At 38.4% G+C, this 23203-nt stretch overlaps 1 protein-coding gene across 2 annotated transcripts in view; it reads right to left on the reverse strand.

Annotated features, from left to right (window-relative positions):
* Window positions 1-23203, reverse strand: part of Mid1 (midline 1) — a 104721-nt gene that overhangs the window by 22071 nt on the left and 59447 nt on the right. For both annotated transcript variants that reach the window (XM_059250191.1, XM_059250189.1), the window contains exons 3-6: window positions 17341-17448; window positions 11647-11795; window positions 5834-5961; window positions 839-982 (exon numbers count right to left, since the gene is read on the reverse strand). In XM_059250191.1, coding sequence (XP_059106174.1) covers window positions 839-982; window positions 5834-5961; window positions 11647-11795; window positions 17341-17448 — 529 coding nt within the window. The remainder of the gene's footprint in view (window positions 1-838; window positions 983-5833; window positions 5962-11646; window positions 11796-17340; window positions 17449-23203) is intronic.

Raw genomic sequence — 23203 nt, forward strand, 5'->3', positions numbered from 1 at the left:
CTGTTCAGTTGTTGACTGTCATATGCCATATATATATATATATATATATATATATATATATATATATATATATATATATATATATAATATACGTAGGTGTGCAGGGAGCAGGATGTGTGTACTCATAGCTGCATGTGTATGTGGACTCCATGGTCAACATTGAGTGTCTTTCTTTATCCAACTCCATTTTGTTTTTTGACCCAGGGTCCCCACTGAACCTATGACTTGCTGATTAGGTTATCCTGGCTGGCCATTGAACTCCTAGCATTTTCTTGTCTCTATCCTTCCCCAACACTGGGATTACAGGTAAATGTCACCATGCCTAGCTATTTTCCATGTGTACTAGAGTTCTAAACTCTGTTCCTCATGTTTGCAAGACTAATACTTTTTTTTTTTACTGACAGCTGTATCCCTAGTTCCCTCATATATTTCGTCCCAGTGACAGTTTCTATATTTCATTCAAGATATAATCAACATCCTGATTAATATTTATATTTTTAACCTCTAAGAATGAATCTTTAAGCAAAAAATATTTTGATTTTTAAGTTAGGAATTGATAAATGGATTTACTTTGTATATGTTGTTACCAGTTGCTTTCATTAAACAACATATTCATGAGCTTCATCGATGTAGTTTTCCAACTTCATTGATAATTGACCAGCTGTTTTCACTACTTCAATACAAGTGAGCATTATCCCTTCTTTAAGAAAAAGAAACCAATAAATATCGTACTTTTTTCCCTTCTTTATCTACCTTTGGTGTTTATATTCCTTCACCCAGTTTACCTGAAAACAGTCATCAAACTGAGAAGTAAATAGGTCATGTATGTGATACTCACTAACAACATTGGCTTGTCCAGTGAATATGGTGTACTGGAGTTCATAGGAGACCACACTGAACTCATCATCCGAAGTCCAGTGAACAGTGATGGTGTCATAGGAAGCCGTGCAGAGCTCTTCTCTAATTGTGGGAGGGTTGGGAGCTGTGGGCATCAAGAATGCATATCAGTGGAGCAGCAGACATCATAGGGATCCCATTCTGGAGATACATAACTGTTAAAGCAAGCTATAAGTAGGTCTACCAGGACTGCTATCTTAGAGATGGAGATTTCAGTTCCAAAGTGTTTAGCTGTCTACTTAGGGAATTTGTTTGTTAGTTGTTTGTAAGCAGTGTGGCTAGAGTCCACCAGAGAGTAAGACTTTATCTCAGTTTATCATTAGAATATATTTAGGAGACTAAGCAAACAATAGCTTCTTGTATGTAAAGAGAAACACATTAAAGACAAACTTTCATAAGCTCATTCACTTTGGGGGTGGGGTTGGAAAATTTTACCGTAAATGACTAGGTGATAATTTTAGGTATTGTAGGCCAGACTGTTGCTCTTGCAACTACTTAACCTTGTCATTGTATCATGACAGCAGATGTAGATAATTTGTACATAAATGAGTATGGCCACATTCTAGTAAAACTTGATTTACAAAATAGCCACAGGAACAGATTTGACCTGAAACCCACTTTGCCAGCCTCTTATCTACATGACACCAGACATTTGAAAAATATCATTTGTTACCCCATAGCAAATCAACTAAATAACTGAATGTTTTCTTTTATTAGATATTTGATGTCTTGCTAAAATTATTGGTGCATTCCTATTTTCTTTTCATTTTTCAATTTATAGGTGATATGCTTAATTAAAAATATCAAAATTAATAAGAAGTCCTCTGAGAAATGCATTTTTGTTTACAAAGAAAATCATGAATGTTTGCATTTCGTTGCCTTTATCACTACAGAAGCCCTTGGTTTTGTTTAACACAGTCAACAGCCAAAAAGTTTAAATACTATTAAAAATGATTTCTAAATAACTTGCATTGAATTAAATCCAATAAGTAACTTAATAAGTAGAATAAATAAGAGAATACAAGGCTACGAGTGTTTTGTGTTGGCAATAACATTATAAAGCAGAGGTCGGCAAACTATAGCTATTTTATTTTATGTATGTAGGTATTTTGCCTGCATGTATGTCCATTCATCATGTGTGTGCAGTGCTTGTGAAGGCCAGAAGAGGGCATAAGATCTCCTGGGACTGGAGTTACAGCCAATTTTGAGCCAACATGTTGCCGCTGGGAATCAAACCTTGGCTCTGAGGAAGAACAGTCAGTTGTTGTTAACCACTGAGCCACCTCTCCAGCCCACAACAGCTATTTTTGTAAATAAAGTTTTATTGGAATACAGCCACGACTCACTCAGGTATTGTCTGTCTATGACTGTTTTCACACAACAGCAAAGCTGAGTAGTTACAACCATATGGCCTGCAAAGCCTAAGACATCTGCCATCTGGCCACTTTCAGTCAAAGTTTACCAGTCTGTGGTTTAGAGAATTGAACCACAGCTTTTCTTTATATTCTTCTGTATACTGCAGCTGAACTTCAAAGAGAGAAGCATGTTTGCATTCTATGGATTTAGAACAACTTTTACTTACACCATCGCATAGGTCTTTTCTGTTCTAGATTAGTTTCTGATTAGAATTGGTGAATTGTAAAGAAACCTAAATTGAGGGGGAGTGTTTATATAAATAGTAAATTAAAAACTCTGCTTTGATTCTCTTCACTTTGCCACCTGAAAAGACATTTAGGACAAGTCATGAAAAACTCTGCCTGTTAAGTTATTGAATTGCGCAAAGACTCTCCATTAAGAAAAAGGGGCTCAGTGGGATCTGATGGCATGCATTTGTCATCTCAATACTTGGAAGGCAGGGGCAGGGAGAATGTGAGTATGAGGATAGCCTGGGTTATATAGTAGATCCCATCTCAAAATTAGGTCCACAAATGAAAAACAAGGAAATAGAAATGAAATAAATAAGCATTCATCATAACCCTTCAAGCATTTTTCTGGAAATGTGTGCTTGAACATCTGTCTTCTGAAGAGCCCACATGTGAAATTTAGATTTGTGTGGTGTGACTTGGAAATGCATGAATTAGTGACACCAATCAGGAGATGCATTCCATGCAGGTCCAGCTGGGCCGTAAAAACTGCTTGTTTTTGTCTGTGTGGTCATTGTTGCCGTGGTATCATCCCTGCACAAACCAGTGAAAAACAACTTAGTCTTTAGTAACTTAAATAGTTAATTGAATTCTTTCTCTATCAGCTATTGTGGAAAGAAAAGAGATTTTGCTGTCCACATGGTAATATGTGATTAAAAAGACAGAAAATGTAAGTTCAAAATAGGCAAATGGCTGTGAGACACATGGCAGTAGCTGCAATCAGGAAGGAAATGTCACCTCTATGGGTTATTAACTTGACATACTACTTAGAGGTAAGTCATAGGGAAAAAAAAATCTTGTTTGCACAGCCAGGCAGGCTAACCCTGTTTTGACTGTAAACCCAATGGGTTTGTCCTGCAAAGTCAATTCCTAATTTTCTGTAAATGAAAACTGCAACATGCTGCCAATTTCAATACCCACACAATCAGTACCAGAAGTGTTATTTTCTTGCCTTCATCACAAACACTATACAAGGAATGGTGGGCTAATACGCCACAAACACTTCATTTCCTGCTTATAAATATCAGATAAACTATTTGGACTTGGTAGTATCAGCCAAGCATTGTATGTTATGGCCAGGATTGATGTTATGTCTAGAAATGGACTTTGAGGTTGACGGCTCAAAAAGCAAATTCTCAGGTACCCGATATGGCCTTTAGTTTGGCATAAACAGCCGTCGTTACAATTTCATGCAGACCACTTTCACAGTTTCCTTTTTAGTCAATGAGTTCATGTTCCTACAGAAATTTAAATGGACATCTATTTTGAATATACTAGGTAATTGTTGGAAAATGAAGACACGTTCTTGTTGATGAGACAAGGAGAGCAAAATGATTGTACAGCAAGACCATGTTCCTGGGCAAATATTTAATTTTCTGGTTTCCTCTGGCCTTGGAAATGAGACTGTGACATGGATCTGGTCCAAGAGACCTAAGTGAAAATTTGCTAGGTAGGTCTTTTGAGCAAGAGTTTTGGTTTTATGATAAACAAGGCCATAATTGGCTGGCCAAGTTTTTTTCAACATTATTCCCTCTTTTCTTGTGTACTTTTAGATAAAACTTCAGCATGATAGTTGTAGATAAAGTATTCATGTTGTGAAAAGACAATACATGAAGATGTCAGGGCAGGAAAAGAGAAAAATGTAGATAGTGATACAGTAGCTATGGGCACCACGTAGCTCTTTAACTTCTAATTACATTCAGCTCAGTTAAAACAATCACATCTCACTATGCACATTTCAAGTTTTTAATTACTCATATGTTGGCCATCATGGACACAGAACATTTTTTATCACCATAGAAAGTTCTACTAGATGGTAATAGTTTAGACAAATCTCAAAATCAAAAGCTAAAGAAAGAAGGCATCATATCCATAAGTATTTGAAACCAAGTTTGGTTCCTTAGTGTAAATGCTTTGTGAATCAAATTCTTTCTTCTTTAGTAGGAGTCATATATTTGAAAGAGAGAATTGTACAAGACAAGGAGATGTTTTGTGGGATATCTCAATCTGCTTGCAAATGCAGAATAAATGCGAAAAGGGGCAGCTGGGGTTCTAACAAGAAAAGAAAATTGAAAACTGGATAACTCCCTGTTTTCCATCTACACACTATAAAAACAAATGCTACACAATGTTCCCTCTCTTCACCTCCACCCTCCCCAACCACTCTCCCACAAACATGCCCATACTGGCTGGGAGTTGAGAAACTGACACCATGCTCAGTGAGGGATGTGGTTTCTGGAAGGCTCTATGTCCTAAGTACAGGGCACATCTGGCTTCACTGCATACATGGTGTTTTCCTGAAGTCGCGGGTCCTGGTGGCTTTGGCTAACACTACTAACTTTGTCTAAATGGTCCTCATTCTTTCTACCAACCAGTGAGCCCAGTTTCTGCTGCAAAGGCTAACACCAAAGGAAAGATTAAGATTTACTACTAGGAATATGAGTAGCCACAATTTTTCTTTTCTTCCTGTTTCTTTTCCTCATTGTTTTCTAAGCCAGAAAGGAAGGGAGGATGGAAGGAAGAGAAAGAAGGAGAGAGAGAGGGAGGGAAAGAAGGAAGGAGAGAAGGAGGGAAAGAGGAAGAGTAGGAAAGAGGAAGGGAGAGGAAAGCCAAGTAGAAAGTATAGGGTTGAAACATGGCATCTGGAATTGCAATGTGATTTCTGTGACATTTGCCAGAGCAACATGAAATTCAGGTTTTTACTAGAAAGTGCAGAGACCTTCGCTGTTCATACAGCACTGAGCCAGATCCTAATTTTACTTACACCCTTCCTATGTGACCTTCAGCATGATGGCTAAATTTTGCCATTTCTAAAATGAGGACTGCAATGCTTTTCCTAAATTTGATACTGTAACAACTAAGATAAGATCACAAATACAAAGAGCAAGAGCGGTATAGATGGCCAGTTATTTAAGTTGCCTTTGTTTTCCCACCGTGAGAGTCAGATGCCACTTAAACATGGTGACAAATACCCATGAAAACTTCCAAATCTTTTTGATGGCTAGCAGTGCTATTACTTTGACCATCTCCATGTTGAGAATGAGGAAATGGTGATAAGGACACATTTAGCAATCCGTATTCTCTTTATTTTCTTGCCCCAATTTATCCTTAGTCTGTGTTATTTGAGTTAAAAACATAAAGTGTACATGAATCATTTATAGGACTATTAGGTAGCATTTCAAAGCCTGAAGCACACATGTGGTTTTTAGAGAATAATTGATCCAGTGGAAAAGTGCTTGTGTCACTGAACGTACACTATATTAGACAGAACACAAAAGACAGTAAGACAATACCTGTAAGGTAATCCAGACATTCTAGCAGTTTCTTCTCCCGAGAAAAATCTAAGGCAAAAGTGTCAAATGTGTCATTGAGGTTGATTTCAGGAATTAGGACCTGGGAGGATGCAGTTGCCATGGAAACTCTGTAATTTAAACAAAACAATGTTTTAAGGAATGTCAAGGTGGCTTTTATCATCACTATGAATAAATGAGAAAAAAAATAAAAGGAAAAGAAATATCAGGTCTTTAAAAAGTACCATCTCTGAATGGCATAGCGCACTAACACAAAGCAAACTTAGAGAAAAAGCAAAGGAACTGGGAGAAATAGCACAGTGCCCCCCTTCCTTTATACTATCGGAAAAATTCCCCATGGAGGCAAAAGAATATTCATATTTCATGTTGCTGTGTGTTTAACAGCCTGGCCCAGTCACATCTAACCCCAGCAAGAAGCACATAGCTCCAGGCATTTCTTCACACATCTGTCTGGGAAACTGTTTGTTCCTTTCAGACTCGCCCCTGCTCCACTTCAAAGGGGAGTCTCCAAAATTTCAAACTGCATAAAAGGCAAAGTGAAGATTAAAAAAGAATGTTTCCAGATATTGGATTAGTTTAATCAATTACTAGCCTCTCTCTAAAATAAACATTAAAAAGGGGGTTTTGTCTGGTTCTTTTTCATTCTCCTTCTATTCACTTTTTTTTGCACCATATTCCCAGCAGATGCCATGGAAAAATATTCATAAGTTTTTTCACAAATTTCCCCAGCAGGCACACAATTTCTTCTCCACACTCAGGTTTTCTGGTGAGAGCTCTCATGTATAAACTATAAGGCAAGGTATATGTGTCTATTTCTTATGTGATCTTGGGTTGATCTGGAAAGTTCAGTTACAAACAGCAGAACATTCTAGTGGATTCCAAAATGCAAGTAATTATCTTAAAACCAAGAAAACCATGGCTTGAAGAACTCGACTTCTGAGCATAGAAAACAATGCTAGACTTTAATCTTGATGTGTTTCGAGTTTTTTGTTAAGTTCCATAAACATTAGGACATTAATTTTTTAATTTTTGCAAAAAACATTGAAATGACTTAGCTATAAGTCTAGTTACTTATTTTTTTGTTAAAAGCATTGCTGCTCATTTGCACAAGATCTCAGGGTTAGATGGTAATTAACAGTCAAGAGGACTTTTAGGTGTGTACTCTTTCATTTCATTATTGATACTTACAACAGGTAATGTAGCTGGGTGGATACAGGGAGGGATGCTAATTAAATTGTACCTTTAACCAATATTCACCAAATATGTATGAAGTCCTTAAAGTGTGCCTTATACCAAAGAGCCCAAAATATTTGCATCAATGCAGAAAACTTCAAAGGAATGCTCTAGTACAATTTGCATGCCTCAAAAATATTTCAAAATAAAAAAATCTCAATGAATTCTACCTTATAACCCCAACTGAGAAAACTGGGCCAAGCTAGTAGGAAACAAGTACCAAACTTACAATAGCCTTTCTCTTAGGCTCTCTTGCAACCCAGATCTTGTGTCAATTGATGAGACTGCTCTGAATACAGATAATCTGGCTTTATCGTTTCCCCTCTTGGAGGCAGGAGCCTCTTTGTTCGGGCACATCCAAAACAGATGGTGTTCTCAAAATTTGTCCTGTTTCAGGGGTCAACATCCAATAAAATAAAATGTGTTTTTGTCAAATGACATAGTAAATGCTCCCACCATTTTGACAGTGGGAACTTGGAGTGGGAAGCAGAAGGAAGATAGTGCCTAGCCTGGGAGGCAAAGACTGACAGAAGAAATCTTGGGAGATTAGTGCAGCTTTTAACACCTACAGTCTTTCTTCCCTTGGTAGAAGGAAAGATACTTATCTTTGGCTACAATTTCAAGTCATCAACTGGAGTGACAGGTAAAGGGATATCTGCCAAACTCAACATTTTAGGGCATGTTTTTCCCCCAAATCCTTGTTGCCCATCTTCTGGTCTTTTATGCTGCCAACATTCAATGGGGCTGTTAGTGCTATGCTTCTTCTTACTTCCTTGCTTTACAGTCATGCCCCTCTCCGCCCCACTCTGTGTAGAGAGATTATCTATTACTCATTACTCCTACATATGTCTTTCTACCTTGGTATCTCTAATCTGCAGAACACTCAGTTGTTAGTCACACAGGGCCAGTATTCCAGAAGGTGGATATGTCCAGAGAGACACTGTTCACCGGTCTTTGCCAAACACCATACACCACCATGATCAAAACCAGCAAAGTACCACAGAAACAAAATGTGTTCCACTTTGGTCAGCTCAAGATTTCCCAAAAACATTTGGCCCTGGAAACGCAGTGTTGTTATAACATCTATTAACTTATCAACACCCTACAGATAGCATTTCAAAACCCACACACGGGATATGCTCTGACTCTTAGGACTAAGTAACGTTTCGCCAGAGTTTCCAACTGGAATTCTTGTCTTTCTGGTTTTAGAAAAGCCTGGTGTATCCTTAAACTGTCTGTGATGGTAAGGAATAAAGGGATCACCTCACAGTAGAGAAATTTCTAGGTGATCTGAAAATACATTCTGTTCTGAAGGAATTTTCTTAACATCCACTTGATAAAGACAATTTGCTGCTGAAAGTAATTTTAGATTCCTTGAAAAAAGTGCATGAAGTTTCTTATGCCTGGATTTAGTGAATACTTTTGCTCATTTAACATACTGCTCCAAAGGTCACTATGTAACCACACCAGTGGCAGCTTGAGAACAGTGTGGTACACATCATATATGGAGCTATGCAGGGAACAGGAAAGGAGGGAATTTGTTGCCTGTTAACCTTTGTGGCAAGAGCTGGGCTGTTTTTATTTCTGTATTCATATTAGGCATAACAACTCTATTTTGTATGAATAACTACAAATAACTACATTGTGTATAGATTCATCCATGTCAGTTTTCAGTATGCTGAGGCTCCCATTGTGAAAACAAGATGGCTAGATTCCTGCATATTTGAAGCAAATAAGGAAAACTGGGCTCAGAAATGTTAATGAGAACCCTGATTCTATCCATAATAACCAAGCAATTAGGACAGAGCCAAACAGTTGATTCCAAAAGAGATGTATCTCCCACAATGTAAAGCTTAGGACTCTCACTGCACTGTGGATTTATTTAAATGTCTCTTAGTTGAAAAAAAGTTTGTGCAGTTTTGATTCACCAGGTTGTTTTGTGAATGGTTTTATCGACACATTCTCACTTTGGGAATGCCTGCAGGATTGAAAGTATGTTCTGGGTCCTACACTGTGAATAAAAGTATTGTAAAATATTTAAGTGTCAAAACTTAAGGCAGACAGATGGATTAGAAGAAAGACCCCAGAAGTTATACTGTATGAATTTGAAATGAGAGGTTGTAGAATAGAAGCAGGTAGCCAGTACAATGGAAAAGACAAACAGGAGAGGTCAATTGAAACACTGAAGGATTAGAACATCCATTCAGGTAGCATTTACAGCGTCTGTGAAGGAGTTTTCAGCATTGTTATCATTATATGCATAGCTACCATGAGCATGTTTCCCAAGTAGAAATTGCTCCCTCATGGTGGTCTCAGAAATAAAACTGACATAGGTAAGGATTCTTTTAGAACATCTAGGTGATTGATATAAAAAATCACTCATCTCCATGGGTGTAAACACCTGTAATAATTCCAGTGACTTCAATGAGAATCAGGCTGGGTTTGATCCAAGCAATCCGTGCTGGACAAATGACATCTCAGAGCAAAGTGGCAGTGCTGGGATTTGAATCTTGATCTCCCAACAACTTGTTCCTGCCCAGTCCCCTTCTGCTATATCCCAGATCATAGAAAGAGAAAAAAGTGATGACTTAACCAAGGAGATGGGCAAGTAAGAGATGAGACAGTAGAAAGTGAAGGACAAATGTTGGCCAGTGAATAGTTACAGTACAAGTGTTCTGCATTCCTACGTGACAAGAGCAAGTTCTTTATGGAAACAGACACAAGTCACCTTTCCTTTCCTGATGGTATGCTCATAGTACAAGATGAGATAATGGGACAAGATCTACTCACCAGATCAAAGGAGGACCAGTGTGCACGTGTGTACACAGTCAAGTGCTTGTGCTGTCCTTCAAATACAAGTCTTTTCCTGTTCTAACTGGTAACTGGCCATTTTCTCTGCCAGTTAGCTGCAAATTTACTCAGGCCTCATTCAGTTGAACTTGTAAGGATTGCTGTGGAATGCCATTTACTGTTGCTGTTTCATCTGGATATGCCCCAATTCATTAACAGAGAAATGGATTCTCAGACCCCATTGGGGATCTCCGACCCATGTGTTAACCATCTTTAGAGTAAGCATATTGAGTGCAATGGAAAGCAGTGATGTTTAAGCTTTTTAGTTTTTTTATTTTGTAAGTGAGAATAAATAATAGAAATTGGACTTGGTTTCGATGAGAAGTGCAAAGAATTAAACACCTAAAATCTAGGAAACCACAAGGAAAGAAATCGCCTTTCTTGTAATCGGGAGGAGAGTGTCTTAAGGGTAGCCATTATTCATGTCTTTTATGGGTGATAAATAGCTAATCAGCTGCAAAAGGAATTTTTCCCAAATATAAGAAGAAAACAGTGAAACCGGCTGACCAGTAGGAGACCAGGGTTATGAAAATATTGTGTACTCTTAGAGGATGGTGAAAATGGTTTCCGACCCAAGCAAGCACCTGTGTTAGTTTTCTTTCTCCAACTTTGAAGAAATTTAAGTCTCAAGATGGTAAGCATGTTTCCCCCACTAAAGCCATGGGCTGGTAAGGGAACACCTGCAGATTATTTTGAGAATGGTTTCCTTGGCACACAGCCACACCCACTTGTTCTCTATGGCTAATGTGGAGCTACCCAGGCAGCAGTGAGTAGTAGCTGTGACAGAGCCCTTACAGCCTACAAAGCAGAAAAGTAGTTTACTTTCTGGAACAGTGTGGTGGTCTCTACTCTAGAATAGAGGCCAGTACAAATGAGTTCTCTGGGGTTTTTTAATAATCCAATTCTGATATGGTTTTGCACAAAAGGCAGTTGAAAATTAGAATAAATGAAAAGTCAGGGTATTTGGTGGTGTCTAGAGATGCCATTTATCCAGGCCAGCCTCGTGCTTCTCTTTGGATCCACTGGATTTACTACATGGGTCTATGTCCAGGGAAATGAGTAATTTCTATACTAAATAAATGAATATACCAAGAGAAGACTCATCTTTGCTCATCTTACTACTGAGCTGACTACACGAGGAACATCATTTCCCGTTTTCCTCCCCACTATTAGAGGGGATTTTAAAAGAAGGCAGTGGGAGGTGGCCTGTTTGACCTTTCTCTCCCATGTGAATCAGCCTTGGCCTTTTCAGGTGATGTCAACCTTCTCGGTCATGTAAAAAACAAGACAAACAGAGAACAACACCTGTGCAGTTATTTTCTTTAGATAAATGGACCACGCAATGGAAGATAAGTTTCCCTTTTATGGTTTTTTTTTTTTTTTGCCTGCAATTCCATTCTTTGTTCCCAAGGCTATGATAAGATCAAGTTGGAGAATCACAACAAATGCTCTCCACACACCAAATGGTTGGTTTTATTCTAACTGGTGAACCGCTGATAGGAAGACCTTGAACTCTAGGCAGTTATAGAAAGGGTTTTGATATGTCAAAGGGAAGTATCCTTAACTGGAGCAAAACAGCAGCAGCTTCTATTCTGTCTGGTATTCAACCTTGAAAATAAGGGGAAAATGTCAGTTGAGAGCAAGGCCAAGCAGTCACACCCAGATACAAGCAATCAACAGCCTGAAAACATCCTAGCCGTCCCTGCACTCACCTCTCAGTGATATTCTTTGCTGTCTGTAGAAAGCGGGCATGGTCATTCTCCTTCAGAGAGTGTTCTGCTTGGGAAATGAGTGATGCCGACCTTTCAATGCACTGTTTACAGTTTGCAATCTGCTGAGCTAGTTTGCGGAGCCTCATCACCTAGAACAAAAGAAGCATGGCAGACATGGTTATACTCGAGGCTCACTTGTGAGGTGGTGCGGGGCTGGGCCTTTCTGTGGTGTGCGTGCTGTTATGTAGAAGTAGAGAAAAGTAGAAACTAGGAAGACTCAATTACAGAACTTCAACTTTATCTCCTTGGAGAAACGTTGGTAATTTGTTTTATGAGGAAACACTGAATTGCTAATTACTTCCCTGTTGATGGGAAAAAAAGGTGTTTGTCCAGTGGCAAGTGACAAAGGGTCACTGAACCTCTTCCCTCTACTATTTTATTCTACATAATTACTCAAGACCTTAGGGAACCCTGGAACTTTCTCCATCTCAGGTTTTCAGCTGTGCCATTAAAAAACGAAAGCATTTCTGTAGGTGTAAATTTGAGGCTTAAGTAAAAATCATTTTCTAAAAAGTTCTTTGTAATCCATGCAATAAAGTTGTGATGTAAAAGCATTTAAGTGGTCCTATTTTCCATACTGTCTAAAACTTGTGTATTAAATTAACAGAAAGGGAGCATTTTTCCCATTGATTAATATTTTTCCTATTGAACTGATGAGAGAAAGCCAAAAAAAGCACAGCTGGGCCGTTTCCTCTCACTATAAACGTCATTTCCAGGCACTTTGTGCTCTTGATAAGTAATAACTATTTTGATAAGCATTTCCCATTTGGGATAAAACACATACTTGTTTCACAACCTCCTTTCCAGTTCCTGGTTCTGTCTTGCTTGAAAATGACCCTCAAATGTAATTGACCATAACCTCTCAGGCAGGCCAAGATAAGTCCAAGGTAACTCATTTGGCCATGGCACTAGTGTTTGAAATGTGCTGTAAGCTGGAGCCCTCCGGCCAGAAAGCAAGTTAAATTTAGACCAGTAATTGGAATCACCTCATGCCTACTGCCCCCATCTATGCAACAAGGGACGGGTTTTGGCTGGCTTTCTGATAATTCTGGAGTGGAAAATAACCTTGGGTGAAAGGGTAGGGAGGACGCCTGGTTAATCTGTCTTACAGACAAAGCAGGCTCAGGCTCCCTCCAGAATTCCTGCTAACTCCACGAAATTTCTGCTTTCTCCAAGCCATCATTATCATCCCAGGACAGCTCTAATCTTGAAGCAAAGGAAGGAAGGAGATGTCAGATCTGTACGCCTCTAGGGATTATCCAATTCCAAGTATGTACTCTAGCAAACAAAAGAAACTACAGCTGAATTGAGAAGTGGCAGGCCGAAGATTTCAGGCAAGGTTGAGAAGAATCCATGAAAATAATGAGTCAGAATGAAATGTCCAAACTTGGCAGCTACGAGTATGTGATCTCAAGCATGGTAAAAGTACATCATTCATTATAATGGTAGTTCTTGTTCCTATCAGGATAACTGTGTACCTTAGTTGAACAAAATAACACCATTTTACACCAAAGAGAACAGAGCTTCTGGCAACATTATATATAGAGGCAAGGCCAAGGCAGCCATCCAGTCTAATTCAGGATGTTATAAAACATCCATTAGAAACTGTCAGAGGAAGGGAAAATTCCAGAAGGAAAAATAAGTTAATAGCCCCTACAATAGACTAAACGAATGGAATATTTAATCACATAACATAAAGAATAATTTAAATTACACGGCCAAGTTGAAGATGTTTGATACAATTCTAACAAAAGAAAATGAGGTCAAGCTATCCTTTTGGATGTATTTCATGCCACTGTCTTATCCTTTGGATATGCGAAGTAGAGACCACATGTATTACAAATGTGACAATGACTGATCTTCAGTTTTATCTTTTTCTGCTTCCTCTATCAAGGTATTAGAAATTAAAAGTGACATACAAAGACAAGAAAAATCCATTTTAAATAATGTAAGAGTCTGTGTGTTTATTTTATAAGTGGGCTCCGGGACTGGTGGGACTTGGCGGTGGGAGCTGGAGAAAAATTCTCCAGCTACAATCCTCTCTAAATTGTGCATGTATTGAAGCAAAAGAAAATGAGAGCATTCTGGGAAACTACAAGAATGTTCTAGAGAGAACCATTTAGGGCATACTTTTAATTATAGGTCAGTGTACAGTGGCATCAGAGATTTTCAAACACTGTATGCAAAAGAATCCACTGGGGACCCTTTCAAAGGAAAACTCTAGATGTCTGGGCACATCCTCCAATATTCTAGTTAATGAGTTGTAATTGGCAGAGCAGCAGTGATTTGCATTTTAACAAGCAAGGAATGTTTTTAAATCTCCAGGTGATGAATCACTAGCATGGTCAGGCCTAGCATTTAAAACACCAATCTAGTTTAATCTTTGAGTCCATGGACATCTGCCATGCTTGAATGTCACTCAGACACTTTTGCCCCTTCCTCCATTTATGAACTTCTCCAAGTGGAGGCCAAAACTCGGTTTCCCAATTACTTTTGTAGCTGTTTTCTGTCATGTATCTGTCTATGTATTTACCTGCAAAACTGCTCATTTATCTGTGTTTCTTCTATAAATCCCTTTCTCTGTGGTTTCATGTGTTTCTTGCTCTTTTAAAACAAAAATGATTTAAAAAAATCTCTGAACTGTTTTGTTTCAAGTCTTTGGCTTACTCTCTTGCAAAACTAATCTCACTTGGGGTAAGATAATGATGCTGATTTTGTTGGCTGTAGTTTTAGAAACTGAGAGGTTTTTTTTGTTTGCTTTGGAACCGAGCTTAGCATTTCAGTTTTAAAGAGAAGAAGCTGAAGATAACACCTTGCTCTCCCTTACTCAGTCTACTCTAATGCTTTTACAGTTGCCTTCACCTAACCTGGCCCACGGGCTCAGCACTCTGGAATCCTGTTGTATCTCTCTGACTCTGAGGCACCTGTCTTGTGTGATATCAGAACTGGTGGGGCCCAGGGCCCACTTAAGAACTGACATAGTTTCAGAATCCCAGAACTGAAGTTTGCCAAAAGCTATGATGCCAGGCAGACATTGGCAATAATCTTCTCCAATCCCTTGTAATGAATGAGAAGCCTTCTACAGCCCATGGCACTAAGGCACAAGTCTGGTTTCTGCCCTCTATCAAAAGCAATTCTAGTCCCCTCCTACAAAACTTCAAGAGTGTTTTTAAATCACAGACTTGGAACTGCAGCTGCACTTCTTGACCAAACCTGTCCCTTGAGCCGTAGTTGTAGCACTGTACTTTTGTCCCCGTTTTTGCTCTATGGAAATACTTCTCTTATTTCACTCTGTCCCATTTTATTCTATTTCTATTAACGGTGTATGTTTGTAGTGGTGCGAGTGTTTCAAAGAATGAACTTTACATACCACCATGGCTAAAACTGGTATACCTTTTACCACTATCCTCTATTTCATAAGGGGAACTCCCATGCCAAGAAATTCAGGTGTTGGCTATGTAAGGGTAAGCATGTTTGCCAGAGAGTTATGTTGAAGTGTCATTGCAATCTGAATATGGGCTCTCAGTGAGGTCTGCATCTGGACCTCGGGAATCGTTGAATATGTTACCTTCCATACAAAAGGAACTTTGTAGATGTCTGGGTTAAGGATGTTGAGGAGTTGAATTTGTTCAGGATTATGTGGATGACTTCCAAGTAATCTCTAAAGTCTTAATGAAAGAGAGACAGGAAGGTCCATGCTAGAGAAGTAGACGGGAGAACGGAAACAGAAGGTAGAGTGCTATAATGAAGTAGTTGTGAGCCAAAGACTGTGGATGGCATGCACAAGTTTAGAAAGGAAAGAAATAGCTTACCAACATTGCAGGAACCTACCTAGCCTTTAACTCAGGGAGATTGCTGTATAGGGATTTTTAAACAGTCTTAGTAAATAAGAAACACAGAGCCAAATACAGGGGTAATAGCCGAAGAGATCAGAGAACTAGCGAAGAGCTACTGACTACCCTTTAGTTTATCACTAAGCCGTAGTTTTCCACCTGAGAGAGAGCTTCTTCCTGCCTAACCTGCACTTTTATTATTTTCCTGTTCTGTCTTTTCATTGGCTCTAAGCCCAGCCACATGACTTCCTCGTCACTGCCTTTCTATACAGACCTCCAGGTCTCTATGGTTGGTACTGGGATTAAAGGCTCGTGTCACCACTCTTGGCTGTGTCCTTGACCATACAGAGACTATGTCTGTCATGTGATCAGATTAAGGATGTGCTACCACTGCTGGACTTCTGCTTATGGCTCGCTATGTGACCTCACTAAAAGTGGAAGGCTGAGTCAGGAGACGCTGCCAGCCACCGCCGTAATGAGGAGTAAGATGTAAAGTACCGGTAAGCCACAAGCCATGTGGCAACTTACAGATTGATAGAAATGGGTTAATTTAAGATATAAGAACTGGATAGCAAGAAGCCTGCGCCATTAGGCCAAACAGTTTAAATCTGTGTGTTTATTTGGATCTGAGTGGTGTGGGCCTGGGTGGGACTGGAGATAAATAACTCCAGCAACAGATTGCTTTTAGGCTTCTGAACTCCATAATACTAAAATAATCAGTAAGAGTGTTCTAAGCTACCAGGCTTATGGTAATTTGTAATAGCACAATAGAAACTATTATGAGAAGAGTACACAGCCAATTAAATAGGATAAGTAAGCTTTTTTTTAAACTTTAAGATACATTGCACAGACTAATAAATATGCCAAATGTAAACTACTGAACATTTCAAAATCAACAGAGCATTTAATTTAAGAATCTATCACCACAAAAATATAAGTATTCGAGGTGATGAATAAGTTACTTTGATTTAATTATTATACATTGTGTTCATAAACCATAGCATCACATTGTACCCAATAATATATATAACTCTAACTTGTCAATTTATCATTAAAAACAGAAAATTTCAAAAGAAATATATACAGGTTAGGAGAGTATTGATATCTGCATGCAATCATATGGCAATAGCAAATTACCTTCCTCTTGCATACTAACAAGTAATGATGGCTACATTTCAGGAAACCAGGCCTCTGAGAAACTAGAAGATGGCAGAAATAAGAGATGAATTAACATGGTACATGATGATGCTCTAGATCAGTGCTTTTCAACCTTCCTAGTGTTGTGACCCTTTAATACAGTTCCTCATGTTGTGGTGACCTCCAACCATGAACTTATTATCATAATTATTATTTTTTGCTACTGTTATGTAATGTGTTTCCAATACATGTGTTTTCCAATGGTCTTAGGCAACCCTTGTGAAAAGGTCATTTTGACCCCAGAGGGGTCGCAACCCACAGGTTGAGAACCACTACTATAGGTGGGGAAATTGTATCCTCAATATATTCCAGATGGACACTCACTGATGTAATACAGCCAGGGGCACTTACTAAATGTGGTGCAATGGTATTCAGAATTTTCAGTCACCAGAACTGTGGACCAAATAATCCTCTTTACTTTATACACTACTCTGTGTCAGATATTCTATTACAGCAACACAAAACAGACTAAGGCAGACACCTAAGATGGAATGATGGATAATACAGAGTGTATTATTTTATATTTTCAAAGCTGCAGATGTGCATAGGAGTATATATTCTCCAGGTGAGAAATATAAAAAAACTTCTGCCCAGGAAATCATACCTTTCCTTCTTTAATCTTCGTTCCAATAATTTGTCGTCTTTGTTGAATGATCTCAATGAGAAGATCACATTCTTCTGTCAATTTGGCTTCTTGACGTGATGCATTGACCTACAGGATGAATAAAATGGCATTCATTTGGCCTTTTAGTTAAATATTATTGTCAACAGACTAATACACTTCTAGTAAACTCTAGATTGCCAGAATGTACACTTTAAATTTTAATTCTCCTTCCTACTGTTTGCAAGGATGGCAAATATAGGTCCTATATGCCTGTCTGACTTGTATCCTCAGAAAACAAATCAGTTACAACACTCTTCCTGCCAAGCCAGACTTGCCCTTATCAACTAGTTGGGAACTGATAGGTGAAATGAAATATATGTGTAATTCCCATTTTGGTAAACTTGAAAAACAAATTTAAAAACCACTTAATCTTATTAATTTTTTTCAGAACAAATTATTCTCAAGATATTTAACAGAAGTTTCCCAGAAACAATGTAGCAGTTTACATTATATATTCACTTAACATGTTTTAAATGTTCATGTTTGGATTTAATCCCTGTAAGATATCAAATCACAAGATGATGGCTTGATGCTTTATTCATTTTATGACATAATTTTAAATCTTACTCCTGATGTATCTAGACACAGAGGTTATACAAACGAAAGCACACCATCTTCATGTAAAGGTGGATCAATGCAGAATGGCCTGTGTTTGAAACTTTGAGATGCATTGTATGGGACAGAGAATTACAATTAGCTCACTCTTGGCAACTCTACTTGGGAAATAGCGCGTACATGCTATTTCCTCCACCTTGTGACCACACTGAAATGCTTATTCACAGACAGAAACCCAGAAATCCCAGCTGTGGGAAATGGAGATAACATCCACAAGCTTTATTATTTTAGTACAGCTACAGGAGGAGCTGTAAAGTTTCACAGGAAGACAATGGCACTGATGATTCTAGCATATCTCACAAAGAAGACAAGGGCCAGTTATGAGTTCTTTTGATTTTGGTAACGAGCTAGGGTAATTTCATTCTTTATGAATGAGATAAACTGGAAGTAGTACTGTGAGTTCAGGATAAACATCCAGTCATCACGGCTCACATAAACTATGTCCCTTTTCAAGTGGCCTAGGATTCCTTGAATTTTATTCTTGATCATTAACAGATGCCACATAAATATGACACAAAACATTTTATTGAGAAGACAACGGCCACCAGCCATCTATAACAAACTGTGAGACACTGTGTTCTATGTTAAATTATCACAGAAGTATTTGCTAAATGTTTGTCTAACTAACAAAGACAAAAGAAAGAATGGATTGACAGCTACAGAATTTAGAAGTCAGGCTGATAATTCAGGGAAGACAATCACTGGGTTCAATTTATCTTACCATTATTTTATGTCATCATTTCTAGTCCCCCTAGAGGTTTTCTAAGTAAATTTAGTTTTATATTGAAATATTTACTTAAAACTTACTCTCAATCAGTGCCTTATCTTTCTTTTTTTTTTCTTTTTTTTTTGGTTTTTCGAGACAGGGTTTCTCTGTGTAGCTTTGCGCCTTTCCTGGGACTCACTTGGTAGCCCAGGCTGGCCTCGAACTCACAGAGATCCGCCTGGCTCTGCCTCCCGAGTGCTGGGATTAAAGGCGTGCGCCACCACCACCCGGCCTCTTTTCTTTTTTTTAACCTTAATGTAATTTAGTAACTGATTCTAACTAAGCTGTGAAAAGAAACAGCCCATATTGAGAACATGAACATATTACAATGGAGGGAGTGAGATGTTTGGAATGTAGCAATGATTGAAATTCTTTTCTTGACCAAACTTTAGTGAGATTTCTGAACCTTCTCCTAGGTCCACCTGTGTACTTCCTTGCAGAATGTCCTTTTAACAGGAACACTGCTAAGTTGGTTATTTAGAATCTTCCCTCTTGGTCACCCTCAGCATCTGACCTTCATCTACCATGATTGAGGTTATACTTGATACCTTGGTCTATTTTCATCAAAACTACAGTTATCCAGAATCCTTAGCCAGAAGCTCCATTCCTCTTTCAAAACTGACTGAAATTTGAGTTATTGCAAATTAGAAAAAGTGTCCCACAGTTGTCATAGTAGCATGAAGCTCTACTGTACAGATTTCATTTTTATGATGGATTGATTGACTGACCTTACTGAATTTAAAAAAATGTGGACTGAGATCTACCATGCTGACCCAAACATATTCTGAGAAACTGGATACTACAATCACCATCACCTTGAAACAATATTTCCAGAAATTTGGAAACATGGTGTGTCAATTTTAGGCCACATATTTTCCTTCAATTTTTTTTAAAAGAATACACACAGCTTTTCTTTGCAACTAGAAAAGTTGAATCTGTTTTTCTACTAGCATTAAGTTCCAAATTTTTGTTAACTGAGAGCATTCCTACAGGTAGACTAAAAGAAATTGGATAATATTCTACATTTCTAAAATTATTTCCCTAAAGTGAAGTTTTCCACAGTTTTACCATATCATGTTAGAGTTAATGATCTGATTGGATTTTATTTCTTTTTAATGAGAAGGTAACAGATGTCATCAGGCCTTTCTAGTTCCCAGGTTTGGTTTGGAAAGGAGCGGGTCTTGGGTATGATTTTAGCTTTCATTTCTGATTCATACCTTTTGATAAAGAAATCATTGTGGCTGACGGAATGCTCCACACGGAGCCATCTAATCATGCAAAAACCATCCCTAAACCTTCTTTTCTCAACATGCACTTCCACTTTTGTGTCATCAATGTCTTTCTTTGTTCCCAAACTATAGTTAAGTGTAGGATATAGATAAATGGGACATCCTGTATTTGGACCACATTGGAATGGGGAATTAGATCTTCAAAGTCCTTGATTTGTCAGGAAAATATTAATATAGATCAATTGATCATAAAAATATGAATATAGCTTAAAATTGGAATCTGTCCCATCTCAGCCTCCTCACTGCAACTGTTCTCAAGCATGTTGACAAGCAAACATCAAGTCAGCTCCTGAAATTAAGAGGCACAGCTGGCTTTGCCTTGTCTCTCTTTGGACCTCTCCCATGTGCTTAGCATATACCTTCTCTAAATCTAGACTCACAGCTTCCTTTTTCCTCTTGAAGGCCGTCATCTCCTCCCCGTGGTTTTCTTTTCTTCTTTAGTACCAGCTCCATCTCTCTCCAGTTAATTCCTCTCAAGTCAGAGACAACCTCAAGTTTAAAAACCAAGAATGCATTGTCCCTCTTTTGATAAGCCCCCAATTTGTTATTCAAGACTTCAAGTGCCCTAGCCAATGCCATGCCAGCTGAAGTCCTGACTATGCTTGCAGCACAGCTGGCACTCCTCCTTCGAAAGAATCACAGGCTGGGCGGTGATGGCACACGCCTTTAATCCCAGCACTCGGGAGGCAGAGGCAGGCAGATCTCTGTGAGTTCAAGGTCAGCCTGGTCTACAAAGTGAGTTCCAGGACAGGAACCAAAACTACACAGAGAAACCCTGTCTCGAAAAACAAAACAAAACAAAAAAATCACATTCAGACATTTATTTAGTCATCCATCCATCCATTCCAAAGAAGCTCCCAGGCTTCTGCATGATACCAAGCAGCATTCCAATTGATGTGATAAAAAGGACAAAGTCATTGTTGTTTTGAAGTTTACATAAAAATATATGAAATAGATTGAGCAAGTAAAAAAATAGAAATTTAAGATTGGGGCATTATAGGAAAGAAGTTAGAGAGGGTAATGTGATTAAACATGGCTGAGAAGAGAGTTCATTTTATTGCATAGATGAGAATGCTTTGACAAGTCAAGAGGAAGGAAAAGAAGGAATGAGCTAAAGGATGCAGACAGGGCATTTAGAGGTTCTCTTGATGTTATATCCAGGCTAACCTTCTGACAAATAGCATCAGTCCATCCCCAATAGTTGCCAATTCTGTATGCAACATTTTGTTTGCTAAACCTTAACTCTGGACCAGAGGCTCTTTCAACTGCATTCACAAAGAGCATTGAAAAAGATGTATTGCCCTGTGTATTCAGAACTGAGGTGGGATATGGTATTAATCCTCTGCCTTCTATGCCAGCTTTTGTGCAGAAGTATCAACAGGATGGAGACAATGTGGAAGGTTCTGGCATTGGGATGGAGGCACATGAATCAAATACCCAGTACCATGATGGTTTCACAGTAGCCATTTACTACAGACCCTCCTTTGCTCTCTTAAAAAAATAAGGAAAATAGAATCTACAAGATAGGTTTTAGGATTTAAGATTATATTCCTTTTTGTCCATGTGTGTATGAGACACAGCAATGGCATTGGGAAATTTAGCGGTCATAGTGGCTTGATAGAACACAATTCCAGTAAATAATGAGGATAGGCTCTTATTTTCCACCTGTTTGGTGAGTTCACAGTTGTCTTAAGTATTTTGGGAGCAGGGAGGGTAGACTAGGAAGGGAAATTACGTAATCAAGGAACAGCAGAAGAGTCTTGCTGTAAAGACTTGCTGACCCACTTTCTCCTAGTGATAGGGTCATTTTGTTGCTTCTCAGACCTTGAAATGAGAAAGTTGAAAATTGAAGTAAGTGCAGAAGGCACACCTAAGGCCAAAGTCTCCTAGACTAGAGATCAAATTCAGCCACGCAGGTCTCTCTTCTGCATTAACGTCCACCTCACATTGATAATTGGTTAGAATTCCAAAATTGTCAGCACGGAGATTACCTTCTTTTATGGTAATATACATAGTTTCTTACATAAGTCAATGATAACATAAATTGGTTAACTATTTTTTTTCCTAGATCAGTCTGTTAGCAGTGCCCAATAAAAAGTCCTCCTGCTACGTTTTATGGTCTAATAGTGTTATAAGATTTCACAGAAGGGGTGGGGTAAAGTTGACAATTTTTTTCCTTGTCAAATATATAAACATTAAAGGGATTTAATTACAGAGACACACTGAAAATTGGGCTATATGTCTGTGGAATGTTCTTTAGCAGTCTGTAAATGGTCTCCATTATTCCTTAAAACTTGCTCTTTCGACTTGTATTTAACTGCTAAATGAGATGTATGGTACCGAGTATAAACATCATTAATTTTCACACACGTGTGGCCCTAAAATCTTTAGAAATATTTCATGGAACTCTTAGAAAAAGGAACATCAATGGGGAGGAAATGTCTGGCCACTTCTCACAGGGAAAACTTAACTAATGTGCACTTTATTTATTAATTTATTACTTTGATTGTTTTTAAAACCGTGTGTTAATATGTGTCCACTGGACAATATGATGGGACTTCTGAATCTGGCTTATTTAACCCACTCTGATGATCTCCAGGACCATCCATTTTCTGACAAATGTTAAGGCTTCATTTGTTCTTATGTGGAATAAAATTCCATTATGTGTATGTACAACAGTTTTCATCCATTCATCTGTAAGTGGAACTGTAGGCTGATTCTATACCTTGGTTATTGTAAATAGTATAGCAATAAATATGGCTGAGCAAGTATCTCTGTGGTAGGATACAGAGTCCTTCGGGTACATCACTGGGAGTGGCATACAGGGATCATGTTGTACTTCCGATTTTAGTTTTTATGAGGAACCTTCAAACTGAGTTTCATGATGAAGATACTACTTTGCATTATCACCAGCAGTGAATAAAGGTTTCTTTTACCCCTGCATTCACACCAGCATCTGTTGTTGTGTCTAACAGTACTTTAAACACCCTCATTTTTTTCTCATTTGACAATGCTTGCTTGAAATGAGTTAGCCACCTACAGTCTTTCAAAGTAGAACCTCCCAATTCCTCCTGCCAAAGGGATACACTCATTTGATAGATGGCTTCCTGTTTGTACACAGATGGAACACTGA

The sequence above is a fragment of the Peromyscus eremicus genome, chromosome X, assembly GCF_949786415.1.
Source record: "Peromyscus eremicus chromosome X, PerEre_H2_v1, whole genome shotgun sequence".
Taxonomy (NCBI): Eukaryota; Metazoa; Chordata; class Mammalia; order Rodentia; family Cricetidae; genus Peromyscus; species Peromyscus eremicus.